Source organism: Oryzias latipes, chromosome 12, assembly GCF_002234675.1.
Source record: "Oryzias latipes chromosome 12, ASM223467v1".
NCBI lineage: Eukaryota > Metazoa > Chordata > Actinopteri > Beloniformes > Adrianichthyidae > Oryzias > Oryzias latipes.
In genome coordinates, this window is record NC_019870.2 from 3,437,122 (window position 1) to 3,451,638 (window position 14,517).

General features: G+C 38.8%; 1 protein-coding gene across 2 annotated transcripts in view; it reads left to right on the forward strand.

Moving 5' to 3' along the window:
• Positions 1–2,786: 2,786 nt before the first annotated feature.
• pde8b (phosphodiesterase 8B) overlaps positions 2,787–14,517 on the forward strand; it is a 57,298-nt gene continuing 45,567 nt past the window's right edge. Inside the window, exon 1 of one of the 2 annotated variants that reach the window (XM_020707479.2) lies at positions 2,787–2,962. In XM_020707479.2, coding sequence (XP_020563138.1) covers positions 2,906–2,962 — 57 coding nt within the window. In that variant the 5' untranslated portion in view covers positions 2,787–2,905. Of the gene's footprint in view, positions 2,963–8,298; positions 8,794–14,517 lie in introns of those variants that run through there. The other variant, XM_011481456.3, reaches the window with a different exon arrangement.

Sequence of the window (14,517 nt, forward strand, 5' to 3'; positions counted from 1 at the left end):
GGTGCACGAGCCTGAGAAAAAAGGTTTTGTGTCTCTCCAAATACAAAGCAACACATAGACCAAACTAAAGTTAGATTATTCACATTAATTTGGATTTGGTTTATTTCAAGCAGTCAAAGCAAAAAATACAAAACTAGATGAAAAAATTGATCAATTAGATGGAATTAGACAGTTTTACCCTTTTTATTAAATATATTCCCATTGTCACATTTATGAAATGCTCCAACAGAGACAGAAACTGCTCTATGTTTGGATCCTATAGAGTCAGAAAAAATGTGCAAAATTTGTACCTTTAGAGGTACAATGGCTTGTCACTGGGGCAGTACCCTCAAGGGTACAAATGTTGTACTGACTGTCTGCAGACTGTCTGCAGAACATCAGTGGCGGTTGAGTTTCATCGTCTGAAATGTACAAAAGTGTCCTCCAGATAAAATAAACACATTCAAATAAAGTACTTTAACCTAGTAAATCCTCATAAACATGACCAAGTAGTTACATGGACTAAATCTGTCAAAGTTGAGCACAGAAAAGAATAGCAGTGATAGAACCATAAAGTCTATCTGCCGTGAAACACCAAATATGGGATTCATTTTTAAGCAGTTGACTCCTAAAGTCACCCCTGTTAGGATCTCATCTTTGTAACTTTTACAGAGAAATCAGTTTCACTGGAGTACTCGGGTGTGTCTGTTGTAGTGTACATGTTGTTATGGTTTATTGGGGTTATTGTAATGTCTGATTTTTACAGCAAAGTGTCTCTAAAGCTTAAACTTGATTCTGTCACGAACTGGTGGTGGAGGACCCAAATGCAGGAGACCAAGCTTGGTGACAGGAACTAAAACATTTAATTAGCTAAATGAAACATGACAAAACTATGAGGGGAAACAAAACTGTGACACAACAGAGCAGATGACCTGACAAGGAAGAACAGAAACCAAGACACTTAAATAGACTGAGGGCAATTAACTGAACTGAAGACAGCTGTGGATCATGAACCTGAAGGTGTGACTGACAAGGAAACCAAAAACATGACAAAGAAAACCAAACCACTGAATCCTTACAGATTCCTGAACATGTTTTGCCCTTTTAGATACTTTAGAGCAGTGCTGTTCTACTGCAGCTTTGTATTTGGAAAGCTGCGTAACTGTTATCACAGTTCTTTGAGACCAGTCTGTCCTCAATCAACACGAGGAGATGATAATTCCCTTCTACTTTAATGACTCCAATCAAAAACTTGAAAAAACTCTGTTTCACTAGTTAAAAACACAGCTATGTTAGAGGAGTATTTACAAACTGAAATTAACACATGAAACAGCTCGCAGGAGGGTGATGGTTCTACACCTGCCCCTCACAGGCTGCTGAGCCAAACTCTGTGACTGAGATGCTGAGACCATGCGGGCTGCTATCTGCGCCCTCCTGACACTGACACACTGCTCCCGCAGCCTGTCACAATCTCGCCTTATTGACAGGTTTCATAAATCCGCTGCATTCTGTTTTTTTCTTTTATTTATAAAAACAATTGCTGTTTTTATCATAGAACAAACATTCGTGGACAGACTCCTGTTTTTGAAGGCCGTACAGTTTTTTTTTTTTGGCTTGAAGGCCGTGTCGCACAGCAACCACGTACATTTTGCGCATTTTACACGTATAAACTTTTGGTCTTTCGTGATCCATAAGTGATATAAGTATTCCATAAGTGTTTCTAGTGTTCGTCATTGTGAGCGGATGTCTTAATCCGGGTCAAACGTGAATTCGGTTTTGAGCTGTTCAAAAATTTAGTTCGGTTGGGAACTGTGCAGTTCACGCGTTTTATGTAGTTTATGTGAGGGACCTGTCCAGGTTGTCCCCTCCCTTCGCCCACAAGTGGCCGGGATAGGCTCCGGCAGCCCCGTGACCCCGAAAGGGAAAAACGGTCAAGAAAATGAATGAATGAATGTGAGGGACAATGGTCAACGAAGTGTGCATTATCAAAAGATTTACGCACGCGGTGGAAGCCTGAACCATCCTAGGTGAGAAGCCAGCGCAGCGATTTTTAGAATTTAAAGTAATGACCGGACCATCTTTTTTAGATGTGCATTGTCACACAGTTTATGTTACACAGTTTTATGAGCAACTATAAAGTAAATCGTATGCATTTGTGTATGATTGCTGCGAAATTTATACGCAGATTTGTGGCTTTTCACGACCTTTCCACGTATGTCTGACAGAAATTTTACTCACCGATGTGTAACATTTATATCATGGATACAGTACATGTCAACTTAAAATTATGTAATTGGCAAAAAAATCACTAATGGATTACATAAAAACTGTGCAATTATCACGCACAGTTCATGTTCTACGCTGATTTACTTGTCTTCTTTGCTACTTCTACCATGGTTTTAACGTTGTTCATTTGTGATACATTTGTTAAGACTTAATGTACAAACCACACTTTTTCCACCTGCATTTATGTATGACCGATATTCATTCGTGCAATATGTGCAAATTGTATGTAGTGGCCTTCAAGTACAGATTTAATTTTGTTACTCTCCTTCTTTTTATTCCAATCTGAACACCGACATTTTTAATATTAAACAAAATCAAAGCTTTTATACCGTTTTCCACAACAAATTTGAGTAATATCAAGTATTTTTATATTGATTATTTTATTTTTGGTACATCAATACGAAAAGAAAAAGAAAAAAAAGAGTACTTTTTTAACATTCCAAATTCCGAGTTTTGGTGAATGCACCGCAAACGTGCGGTATTTCTGATCATTTTCAGTACATTTTAGCTGCAACATTTAAAGCTCGCCGTTTACTATAGTCGGATTATTAGTGGCAAAAGACATATAGAACGAAAAACAAAAACAAAAGAGATGTTCCGGTAAGAGTTTACTTTGACGTTCCTGTCTTTAAAGATAAAAATGGCGACTGCTGGTCAGGAACAGGAAGTCATTTCCGGCTGTCAACAACAAGATCCGGTGAGTTAGCCGTTACAATTTGGCCCTTTGAAAGGTTAAATGTAGTCTTTAAAATGGTATAAGACAAGCTATCTTGTTGTTTTAAAAGAGTTTTAAATGAATTTAAAGGATTTTTTTTTGTTGCTCCAATTACTTCCTAATTTGATACAATTGTAGCTCTTATCGATGTGATTTGAGTTAGCCGTAAGCACTTAGCTCTTTTAGACGAATTAAAATGTTTTTTAACCTTTTAAAACAAAGATAAAAGTAATTATCTTATAAGTTAAGAATGTTGCTATGACTAGTTCCTGGTTTGATGAAGTATTAGGCCTCTATAAAAATAAATATGACAATAATGTAGTAACATTATGAGGAAAAAAGTCAAACATAGACAGAGGAGAAAAAAAGTGCTAAAATAATTTTTAAAAATCCTAAAATTATGAGAAAAAAGAAATGATAATTTTACAAGATTAAAGTTGTAACTTAATGAATAAAAAAGTTTTAAAAAATTACGATAAGAAGTAGTAAACATTATTTTATAAAACTATGATTTTTACAAGACTAAAATTGTAAAATTATGAAAAAAAATCATATTTAACAAGATTAAAGTTGTAGCTTTATGAGTAAAAGTTAAAAAAAAGGAAAACTGATTTTTACAAAATAATGTGAAATTATGAAAAAAATGTAGAACTTGTAGAATTTATGAGTCGATTTTTTGCAAAAGTAAAAGCATAATTTTATAAGTTTTTTTTTTTTTTTTTAACTTGTCCTGTCCAACAGCTAGGCAGACAGATGAGAGCTGAGGGCCTCTTGTGTTGGACATATTTTACTTTAACAAGAGGGGTTATTAATCTTCAGACAAACCAAAGGTATGACTGAACAAACCCCTTTTGTAATTGAGGCCAAACTTTATTCATTTCAACCATGTTTGAAAATCTTTGGTGTTGGACCGAACGGAAAAGGAAAGAAGGGAAGCAGAGGGAGGGTTGTCAGAGGGGGGGGGGGGGGGGTGATAGTGAAAGGGGGGGGTAAGACCATGAAGCAGCATAGAGCAGACAGGTTTACTGGTTGTTTATCATTACGGTTCGGTTCAAATGTAGTACAAAAAGGGCGGGGCCTGTCCACACACACTCAAATATTATCAACACACCTGCTAGCTGCAAAAATGTCCACATGTCAACATGTACACAAAACAGATAGTGTTCACGAACGCATACCTATGCCTTTAAACCAACTAGTGTGAAATATTTCATTCATTCAATCATGCAAACTATAAGTGCAAAGGTGAGCTAACACCTGTGCTCAGGTGAGTGTTTATGTTCTTCTAAAATGGATGGTGGAATGTGAAAATAAGGAGGAGGAGCGCCCAGCCACCCCCACACCCAGACCCCCGCCGCAGCAGCAGCGGCAGCCGGAATCCCCCCAACGCCACAATAATTTTATAAGTTAAGAGTTGAGAAGTTATACATTTGAGGTAAAAGCCTGTTGACTAAGAAAATATAAACAACGATGAAAAAAAAGGACCAATATTGTGTTTCAGTATGTGAGATGTGAAGTGCATTGTAAGCGGTTACCATAGCGCTGGTTTCACAAATAAGGAAACACGGTCTTTTAGTGAATCAACAGGACGCTAGACCTTTTCAGAGGAAAATTCTTGACTTAACGTTGGGAGTTGGGTCATCTAGACCCACTAGACAGTGCCCTGAACCTTTTTTCTTCAATGATTTGTGATCTTCACTGGTGTCCATGGATTACATGAAATGTTTCCACCTTTATCCACCTTTGTCATGGTAGGGAGAACACGTCAATGTAAGGGAGGGATCATCTGGACACCACAAGATAGCACAAGGGTTAGAAAGATTGGTATTATTTAAGAGTTTAAAATGAAATAAAAACTTTTTTTTTTATATAAAGAGAAACTTTTAAAAGATCCAAAGGTAATTTCGCTCTGCTTAGTTCCTGGTTTGGTTCTGTAGTTGGGCTCATACAGGTATGGCTCTTTCAAGAGCCTTAAGGAGCTCAAAGTTTATGTGTTTGATTGAAGATCATTTTTAAAAATTTAAAAAAAAGTTATGCAATGGCTGATTTTCTTCTTCTTCTTTGTTTTAATGAATCTATTGGCAAAATGATGCTTAGTCTAGAGCTACCAGGCAAGAGGTCTTGAGGAAGACCAAAGAGGAGGTTGAGAGATGCAGTAAACGAAGACATGAAGGTAGCCGATGGTGGCGTCTAGATGACCCCATCTTTACACTGATGCTATCCCTTCCATGACAAAGGTGGACAAGATTTCATGTTTGCCATGGAAGCCAGTAACAATCAAAAATCATTGGAGAAAAAAAAAGTCTAGCTGTCTTGTGGGTCCATATGACCCCATTCCCACCAGTAACATGCCTTGGCTAGCACAGAGGGTAGAGGATGCAGAAAATGGGGTTAGATGGAAAAAACTGATTTGCTGTTGTGACCCCTGAAGATGTAAAGAAGCATATAAATGTTTTATGTTGCTGGAAATACTGTTTTGAACCCTTTAAATAACACTAGTTTTGTAAGGAGTACTGCCATTCTCGTTTTCAAAACACAGAATACAAAAAGTTACCATAAAGTACTGTCCTTCTGTTGTACATGTTTTGTTTGTTTGTTTGTTTTGGTGGGTTCTGGTCACTGTGGAAAAATCCATACCCAGACAGAAAATACCATTTAAAAAAAGCTTGTATTTGTGATGTAAAAACTATGCTGGGTGGGCCACAAACTTCCTGCTCCGCTCCATTCCGATGCATCCCCTTGCAGACAAATAGATCCATTCTACGTCTTTGTTTTCCTCGTCTGAGCTGGAATCTGGATCCAAACTGTACGGCTGGATAGCTCGAATATTGCTCGCCATTTTTGCTGCACCGCTAATGTTAGGTCGGGGGTGTGAGGGGCTGTAAGCTAGCAGGAGATGGTCATGGGGGCTTTGTGCCAACGGTCCCACCAGTAACCCAGAGACGAATTTGTAATGAACTCCTGCTGCTCTGCAGAAACGGTCCTAGAAAACGATACAGGTGGGTCTTTCACAAGGACATTTGCTTCAGTGATACCCTCACCCCCCCATGACAAGGTGGTAATTGATGGCGGCCCTTTATTTTCTCATCAGGAGGAAAAACGACAACTAACCTGTTTGTGTTTATGCACACTGAGTTGGCATCCTGGTGCAATCTAATTATTTAGAACCTTTTTGGGGTTCTAGCTAAGTACTCCATAATGGCTCTTTGTTTGAAAACTGTATTCTTTCCAAACTCCTTACACATCTCTTCCCAGATTAGTAAAACCTGATGACTGAAGTGAAAAGCCTGCTGGTGCGAGAGGACCTCACACCTTCTGCACATGCATGTCAACAACAGCCCCCACCAAAGCCTCCTTCACGCATCAAAGTGTAACACAAGCCTGCGCTGTGCAAAGGGGATTTAGTGCAAGCGTGCATAATTCAGGTTTAGAGAAACAAAGGCCTGCTGATGTCATAACCGCGGGACATTCTTGCAGGTGAAGCAGAAGCGAGGGAAATCCAGCTTCCACATAAACAGGATGAATGTGTGTCCAGATTCGGAGACTTTGAAGCATTTTCCAGGAAAACTTCTGTTTTTGTTGACATTCATTTATTTGAAACACGGCGAGAAACTTGTGCTAAACAAGACGATTTGGGCTTTATAGCAGATTTTAATTAAACATCTTTACATTTTAGTATTTTGTTGTCTGTGTCTTGGACTTATCCATCTTTAGTTTCTTTTTTTGGAGGTCAGTAGTGTTTATTTGTCTACACAAACCCCATCACTCATTTTGGATTTTAAGCGCTGCAGTCCCTTGTTTTATTTTGTGTATTGCAGATCTTTTCTCTTTTCTGCATCTCCAACAGTCTCGGGACAACGTGGCAGAGAGGATGTGAGTCTGATGCTACTCTGCCCCCTGCTGGCTGATTTAGAAAAGAAAACAACTCCAAATCCTCATTTACAGACTAAGGATTACTCTTTTTTTGTGTGTAAATTCCATAACAAAAAACACCATTTGGAATTATTCACTTTATATTTGTAATAGTTTTACTGCTGGATAGGACATATAAATGTAAATATGTAAGAAAGAAAGAAAAAAAGCATATGTGGACCCATCTGAGGGGAAATAAACTGCTTTTCATTTTACACTAGTGAAATAATTTACTAAACTCAAATAGATATATATTTTACAGTATATTAAGAAAAATTAACAATGGAAATAAAGAACAAAAGGAACAATTTAATATAAGAAGAAATAGATTTATGTGTGTGGGATGGATTTAGACTTTTGTCAGACAGAAACCTTTTGATGAGTCAAAAACTGAGAGGATCAGAAGTGACACCATTGCATCTTCTTAATGTTTACAGTGGTACCGACCGCTTCATTGCATTTATAATCTGATACTAAAAGAAGTTTTATTTTGGGAAAACAACCGGATTGTCTCCACCACATCTGTCTCTCTTTTGATGCAAGTCGTCTTGTTTGGGTGCTGGAAAAAACAACAACATACGCTTACTTCCTTAAAGCGGCTGCACCGCCCGGTTAGTGACAGTAGTTGCTATGGAAACGTTGTCTCAGACCGACTGGGACCAATCGCTGCTATTAACCTCGCCTGGCTCCAAATGGCGGCGTCCATATCGTGGGACAATGGCGACTGATACGACTCCATTTGTTTGGAGCTGGAATTAAACCGTTTTCTATGGGCGACGTCACTCCCACTCAGTCCAGTTCTCAGCTACAGTCAATAGTACAAATAAAGTTGAAAGCAGTTGCAGATATTTTACAGGGGATGAAGATAAAGTTGACCCTCAAACGTTAAAAGAAACGGGAAGCTAAAAAAAACCCCCAGAAAGACGCTGACTTCAGCCTCGCACAGGCCTGTCTGTGAAAATAATGTCTGATGTTAAACCGGCCTGAAGGAGGTGGGAGACCGCTGGTTCACTGCAATCGTTATGCTTGCAACAGCAACGACCTTTAATATTGCTTTCTGTTTGAAGCGTCTCATCATCATACCACCTCCGCCGTGCCTTATCTGCATTTTTGTAGATTTCTTTTAGTCTGCTAAAAGACTACAGCATCCTTCATCGTTAAAAACCTAACGATCTGTGAACGTAGCGTCTTTTAGAGGTTTTTGTCGCGGTAGACTGTAGAGTTTAGATCTTTGCTGGCTCACTTTAGGATAAATCAAGTTGTTCTGTGACTGTTCCAAGTAGAAACCAGCCTTTACTATTGCAGCCATGTGGCCACAGCAATTTCTTTTCTTTTCTTTTAAAAACAAACAAACAAACTGATCATGGAGATTGCTGTAGTCTTTGGAAAGGGCGCCATCTTCAGTCAGAAGCGGGTATCTCACTAAACGGAATTGTCCTTTTGGTCATATTACACAAATTGTTGAATTATTGAAACGATTTATTTATAAAAACAATTAAAATTTTCATAGTTTGTCCAAAGTGAAAGTCTGCCCATGAAACACTGGACCCTACATTTTCCATTGTAGCTTTGATGGCACGTGTAAAACGTTTGTTTTGGTTGGAAATGCATCGATAGATGATCACTGATGGATGATCATTGATGGATGTATCGATCAGTGGCATGACTGGAGTTGGAGACTCGGGTCTCCGTGGCAGACATCCGTTTGGTGGGATGATCCCGAGCTCAGGAGGACACTAGGGCCGCACGGACACCGAGCCTCACCTGAAGCGGCCAGAGGGCAGCTTCCGGTCCCGGTCCCGGTCCGGTCTGAGCCGAGCCGTTTGCTGGTCCATTGGAGGCGGTTCGGCGGCTGCAGAGACATGAGCGGAGCGGCGCTCCCCCCCAACGGAGCTCTGAAGGTAGGAGGGAAACCATCTTTACTAATCCTTTTTTATCTTCTGGGTTAAAAAAAAACACTGGAAGCTCCAATCATTTACAAAATCAGAATAATAATAAAAAAATACACGATTTAAACTATTAAAACTCATGAAAAATAAGTTTTAATTTTTGTTTACGAATTTCAGTGTCTAATAAAAAAGCAAAACCAAAACGGATTTGCTCCTGATGAACTTTTATTTGCTTTTTCATTCGTGTTCGTTAAACCATTAAACGGTTTTTACATTTTCTCTCCAAACTGAGCATCAAACTTTTCTCTCTTTATCGTGTTGAAACTTAACGAGCAAACGGACCGGCCACCAGGGGGCGCCCTCAACAACAACAAGGCTGAGCGCAAAACGTTTTTTATTTAAAGATGACTGCAAACCTCTGATTTCAGGCACAATAAAGTGAATGAAGAGAGTTTACGCTGCAAAACCTGGATCTTAAGAAAGAAAAAGACCTGTTTTATTCTTGTCTTCCAAGAAAAATAATCAGATTAAAAAGGTTTTCAAATAATCTTTGTTTAAGAAAACATGTGTTAGTGACTAGAATTTCTCTTTTAAAGTAAGATTTCTTAGTAGGACAACTTTATACCCAATTAACACATTTTTGTGCATCTTTTTTATTTATTTAAAGAAATTGTTTTACATTTTGAGGCCTGTTGTTGCACTGTAGACATAACAAATAGTTATTTAACACTTGGTGACATTTGAACAATTTCTGAAAAAACTCTTTGTAAAACCAGGTGACTGAATTTTGAAAGTTATTATCATTAATATTTTTTAGACCAATCTAAAATGTGAAATCCAGCAAATAAAATGTATTCTCTGAATGTTTCTCTTTTCTTTGAACTGTTTTTGTTTCTTTTTTTAATTTTCCTTCTTAAAAATTCAGCTTTTGCTGGGACTTTTTCTGGTTTACTCACATATTTACTAAAAGATGTGTTGACTTTGTTTCATTTTTAATATGACCAAAAAGTAACTGTGAACTTTGATAAAAATCAAATGACAACAGTTTTTGATTAAAAACAAAGAAGAATTCTGCTTTTAAGCAACAGTTTTCACACTAGTGATGGAATGTCACTCTAAATTTTTTGTCTCCCTGTCTCTTTGTTGGTTTAGAGCATACACTAAAAATTTCCGATAAGACCTTATTGCCTCACTAAAAGAAGCACGGTTTCAGTTTTTTATGTTTCAGTGGAGGTGGTATCAGCTTTCTTAGAGCAAAAATGACTTAAATGCATCATTCTGGAAGTTTTGGTTCCAGAAATCTTCTGGATTTGATTCAGAACCAGGTGCTGACTGTGGTACCTTAGAGATGGATCCTCATTTGAAGATGTAGATTTTATGTTTTATTAGGAGCACAAATACAGGATAAGCTCTGGTTGGTTGACAGGCCTCACATCAACAATAGACCTGAAGATGTCTTCAAAAATGTCCAGTTTCTTCAATTTGTTATCTTCCAGTCTTGATTTCTTCCATATTGTGTTCATTTATGTGAGCCATTAGGGGACAGTTCCACCCTGTGCCTTACATTTGGAGCTGTCTGCGGGAAGAATATGGGCTAACCTGTGCAGTGTCCCACACAAGATGTTCGTAAACCGCTTGGTGACCCCACAAAAAGGTTCCTGCTCATTTTTTATACTCTCATGGACCCTTGCGAATCACCTGTGTGCAGCATCTGCCTGCGCTCAGTAAGGGGCTATACTAACGACGAGGGTGTGGGGGAAGGACTCCGTACGACAGCATCACCCGTACGTCACAAATGCGACTAGCTTACATTAACGTTATTAATACTATGCAATACGCTTACCTTGCTCACAATTATGGTACATTTCATTTTCATAAGGTGGCCGCGTGAGCAGCAAGGGAACTTGGACACCTCAAAAGCCTGCAGCCCCCGTAGGGGTCAACCCCCCACAGGGGTGCGTTTGACTGAGTCTTTCTTTAAATATTGATATTTGCATTTAAGTTATTTATCAGTCTTTAGTTTAACCCTTGTGCTATCTTAGATGACCCCACCCTTACATTGACGTGTTCTCCCTACCATGACAAAGGTGGAGAGATTTCATGTAATCCATGGACACCAGTGAAGTTCACAAATCATTGAAGAAAAAAGGTTCAGCGCACTGTCTAGTGGGTCTAGATGACCCAACTCCCAATGGTAAAGTGCCTAGGATAGAACAAGGGATACAGCGACACGGTGACTGTCAAGCCCGGGATATCTGCCGTCATCTGACTTCATTTACGACGCACAACTTTGTGGATTTTTTTCTTTTTCCACGTCGTATTTCTTATTACTGTTGGGAAGAAAATTATATTTGATGTTTTTAAACCTTATAGTTTGTATAAATGTGCGCACGACACCGATGACCTCATGAAAACTAAAAGCTAACATGGTTGAAGATATTTTTTGGTTTTCAAATTGTTCTAATGTTAGTGAGGCTAAACCATCCATCCATTTATCCATCAGCTAAACCTGTCGGGTTAGTCTCCGCAGGAACTCCTGAACCTCTTCTAGTTCTCCCAGACGGACACTGAGGGCTTTCCAGGCTCACACAGAGATCGTGGCCCTGGTTGGATCAGTTACTGCAGGCGCTGCGGACTGTTTATCCTTTTTTCACTTGTGAACAAAAATCCTGGATGAAAACGCCAGACCTAGCATTTCAAGCTCTGAAGCTCTGGCACCTTGGAGAAGCATTTTTTAATTGGAGACAAAAATACGACACCAGAATATTAAAAAAAAAAAAAAACTGACATGTTTTGTGTTAACATTTTATGGAGTTAAAATAATTTTTGCACTTGTGCCCAGAATGCCAGACTGAAACCCGAATTCCTTTACTACTCTGAAAAGACTATATAGTGTGGGACTATCAGGTTCCCTGGATTTAAATGCAATTCGGACACCATTCTCACTAATTTATTATTTTTATTTATGAAGTCACCCATTTGCAGAAGTAAAAACCTAATAAATAAGAACATTTTACAAAGAATGTTTATGAATTCACTGTTTTTGATGATGAAAACTTGGATGATTTATGTAAAAAAATGCACACACATTTTTTTCCAGTGACCAATCGTTCAAACGATTAGTGGTCTGTATTCGCCAATCTAATGAACATAGTTGTACACTTTTTTTTCCAGAGACTTCTGGGAAATTTCCAGGGCATTGGATTTTGGAATTATAGATTTAGATGGTGATACAGTGCACTAACTGGTTAGCATTGAGTGGACTCGAACCTAGCCTGAGATTTAGAACTGTAGTTTGATGGGTCACGAACGCATCACAAAACTTTCCTTCCTTTCTGGCTCTAAAACCAATAATGGTTTGAGACAAAACGTTGTTGCTGTAATCTGTTTTTAAATGCATTACCTTTTAATGAGCCCTAAAACCTGTGCCAGGATGTTATGGCACAAGTGCCCAACTCCGGTACCCACCACCCCTGATTCATTTGTTGGTGATAGTGGAGGCTCTAGTTGATCACAAAAAAAAGTGGGGTAGAGGTTCTTTGGGAGGACCAGGGTTCAGCATACCCCTGTTGCTCAGTAGTTTACGATCTTATTCTCATGGTTGTAGACCATTGACCATGGGAACTGAAGTGTGACATCACCCGCAGTAAACGGCGCACCTCTGTGTCCAATTAAATGAAGTCAATTCAGTCGCCTTTTTTTCACGATACAGACATGTTGGAGCCAGTCGTTGTCAGCACGCAGTGATTGGTCCAAGTCCGTCTGAATCCCTATTGCAACCTTGCTCACCAATCAGGAGTGAGCTTTTTGGGAGGGCACACCCCTACCACTTGAAAGTGGAATACACGAAATCTGTCAAAGGTTTTGAACATTACACGTGTCGGCCAGCAGACTCCACCTTCCTTTATTGAGACATCTGATTGGTCAGTTTATAACTTGAATACCTTTAACTACAGGACAGATGTGAAAAAATGAGGATTAGCAAGAAGATTTTAAAAAAGGTATGAGGGCTAGAATGGTTCCTCTGACCAGTAGAATGAGTAACAGCTGTTTATCTTTCCTTTGAAGATTATAGGATGTTTGGTTATTGGAGCCTGCAGGTACCTCCTGTTTGAAACACCAGGGGGAAAGAGTCACTCTGTCCAGTTAACCTATACAGTCGATGTCATAGACATACTTCCACCCATCCACTCCTTATCCCTCTTGTGAAGCACTTGATACTTCCAATCGTATTGTCTCCAACCCTTCAAAATTCCTCATCACTCTGGCCAAAACATGGATTTCCCTGAGATACAGTCTAAAAAGTCAGTTTGTGACACAGACGCTTGAAAATATCATCGACATTTTTTCTTTCACACAAGTCTTGCGTTACCGTGTGACGGACGTGCTGCTGAAAAACAGGAATCTATGTCAAAAACCCATCCTCCAGTATTAGCACAACTGATTCAATGCAAACGTTGCAACCGAAATTGTGATTAAACTCATGGTTTTGTAACCCAGGCTCTGCACCAGCGTCAAAATGTGACACTAATTACAGCGCACCTACAGACACGCCTGCATTTTAGCTGTGGAGCTCTATAGTGACGCAGTGCTTTGCACCATAAGTTGCTATGGCAACCACCAATACAGAGTTTAACCATTTTGCCATCAACTCGATTTCTAAGTTAAGTTTGGTGATCAGCTGCTTTTGTAACTTTTAGCGACAATGAGCTGCCATGTTTGATTGGAATCTTACACATATTTTTACACACAGCATAAAAACGGGCTCATCTCAATATTGGAAAAGGAAAATAAATCTAAAAGAAGTTTCTTATAAATGAACAGATCTGGATGCTGGTATTTGTAGTTAAATGATGAAAGAAAAAAATGTACAACAGCACCGACTCGCTGGTTCCACTGGAAATAGGTTTAAAAGAACGATATTTTTACTTTAGCACACTTTTATAGGATCATATAATCATTTTAACTTTGAGCTTTTGCTCAACACAAACTTAAATAGAATATGTTCAGTCAAAAATAACAAAAATGTCTCCAGACGTTTTGTCAAAGTTCTAAGTAGACTTTTATTTATGATGAAGCTGTTTTCAGCAAAAATCAAAACAAAAAACAGTGTCATTTCCTAGGACATAGTTTCTGCAGAGCGGCAGGACTTGATTACAAATTCGCCTCAGAGTTGTGGGCAGAACCGATGCTGCGGAGCAACCCCAACCTCCTTCCCGTCATCCATTCTGAGAGCTCTCTGTTTACACACTCACCTGCTGGCTTACAGCCCCTCACAACCCCAAGCTAACATTAGCGCTGCAACAACAATTGCAAGCAATATTGGATCGATCCAGCCGCACAGTCTAGATCCAGATTCCAGCTCAGACGAAGAAAACAAAGACAAACGTGGATCTATTTGTCTGACAGTGGATGCATCAGAATGGAGCGGAGCAGGAAGCTTGACTACGTCACAAATAATATTTTTTTTAAATAGTATATTTTTCATCTTCTCCCGATTTATGATTTTATCATATGATTTTTTTCATAGAAATTGGATTTTTAGGCTTAATTTTCCTAATATATGTCCAACATCATGAGAAAAATGACACAAGACGTTAAAAGCACAATTTTCATCAGAGTGGGTCTTCAAACATATTTAAAAATTATTTCTGACTAAATGTCAATATTTGTTCCAAAGTTAAGTTATCCACGGAGAAAGATGCAACCACTTAACTAAACATTAGGCTGCACATT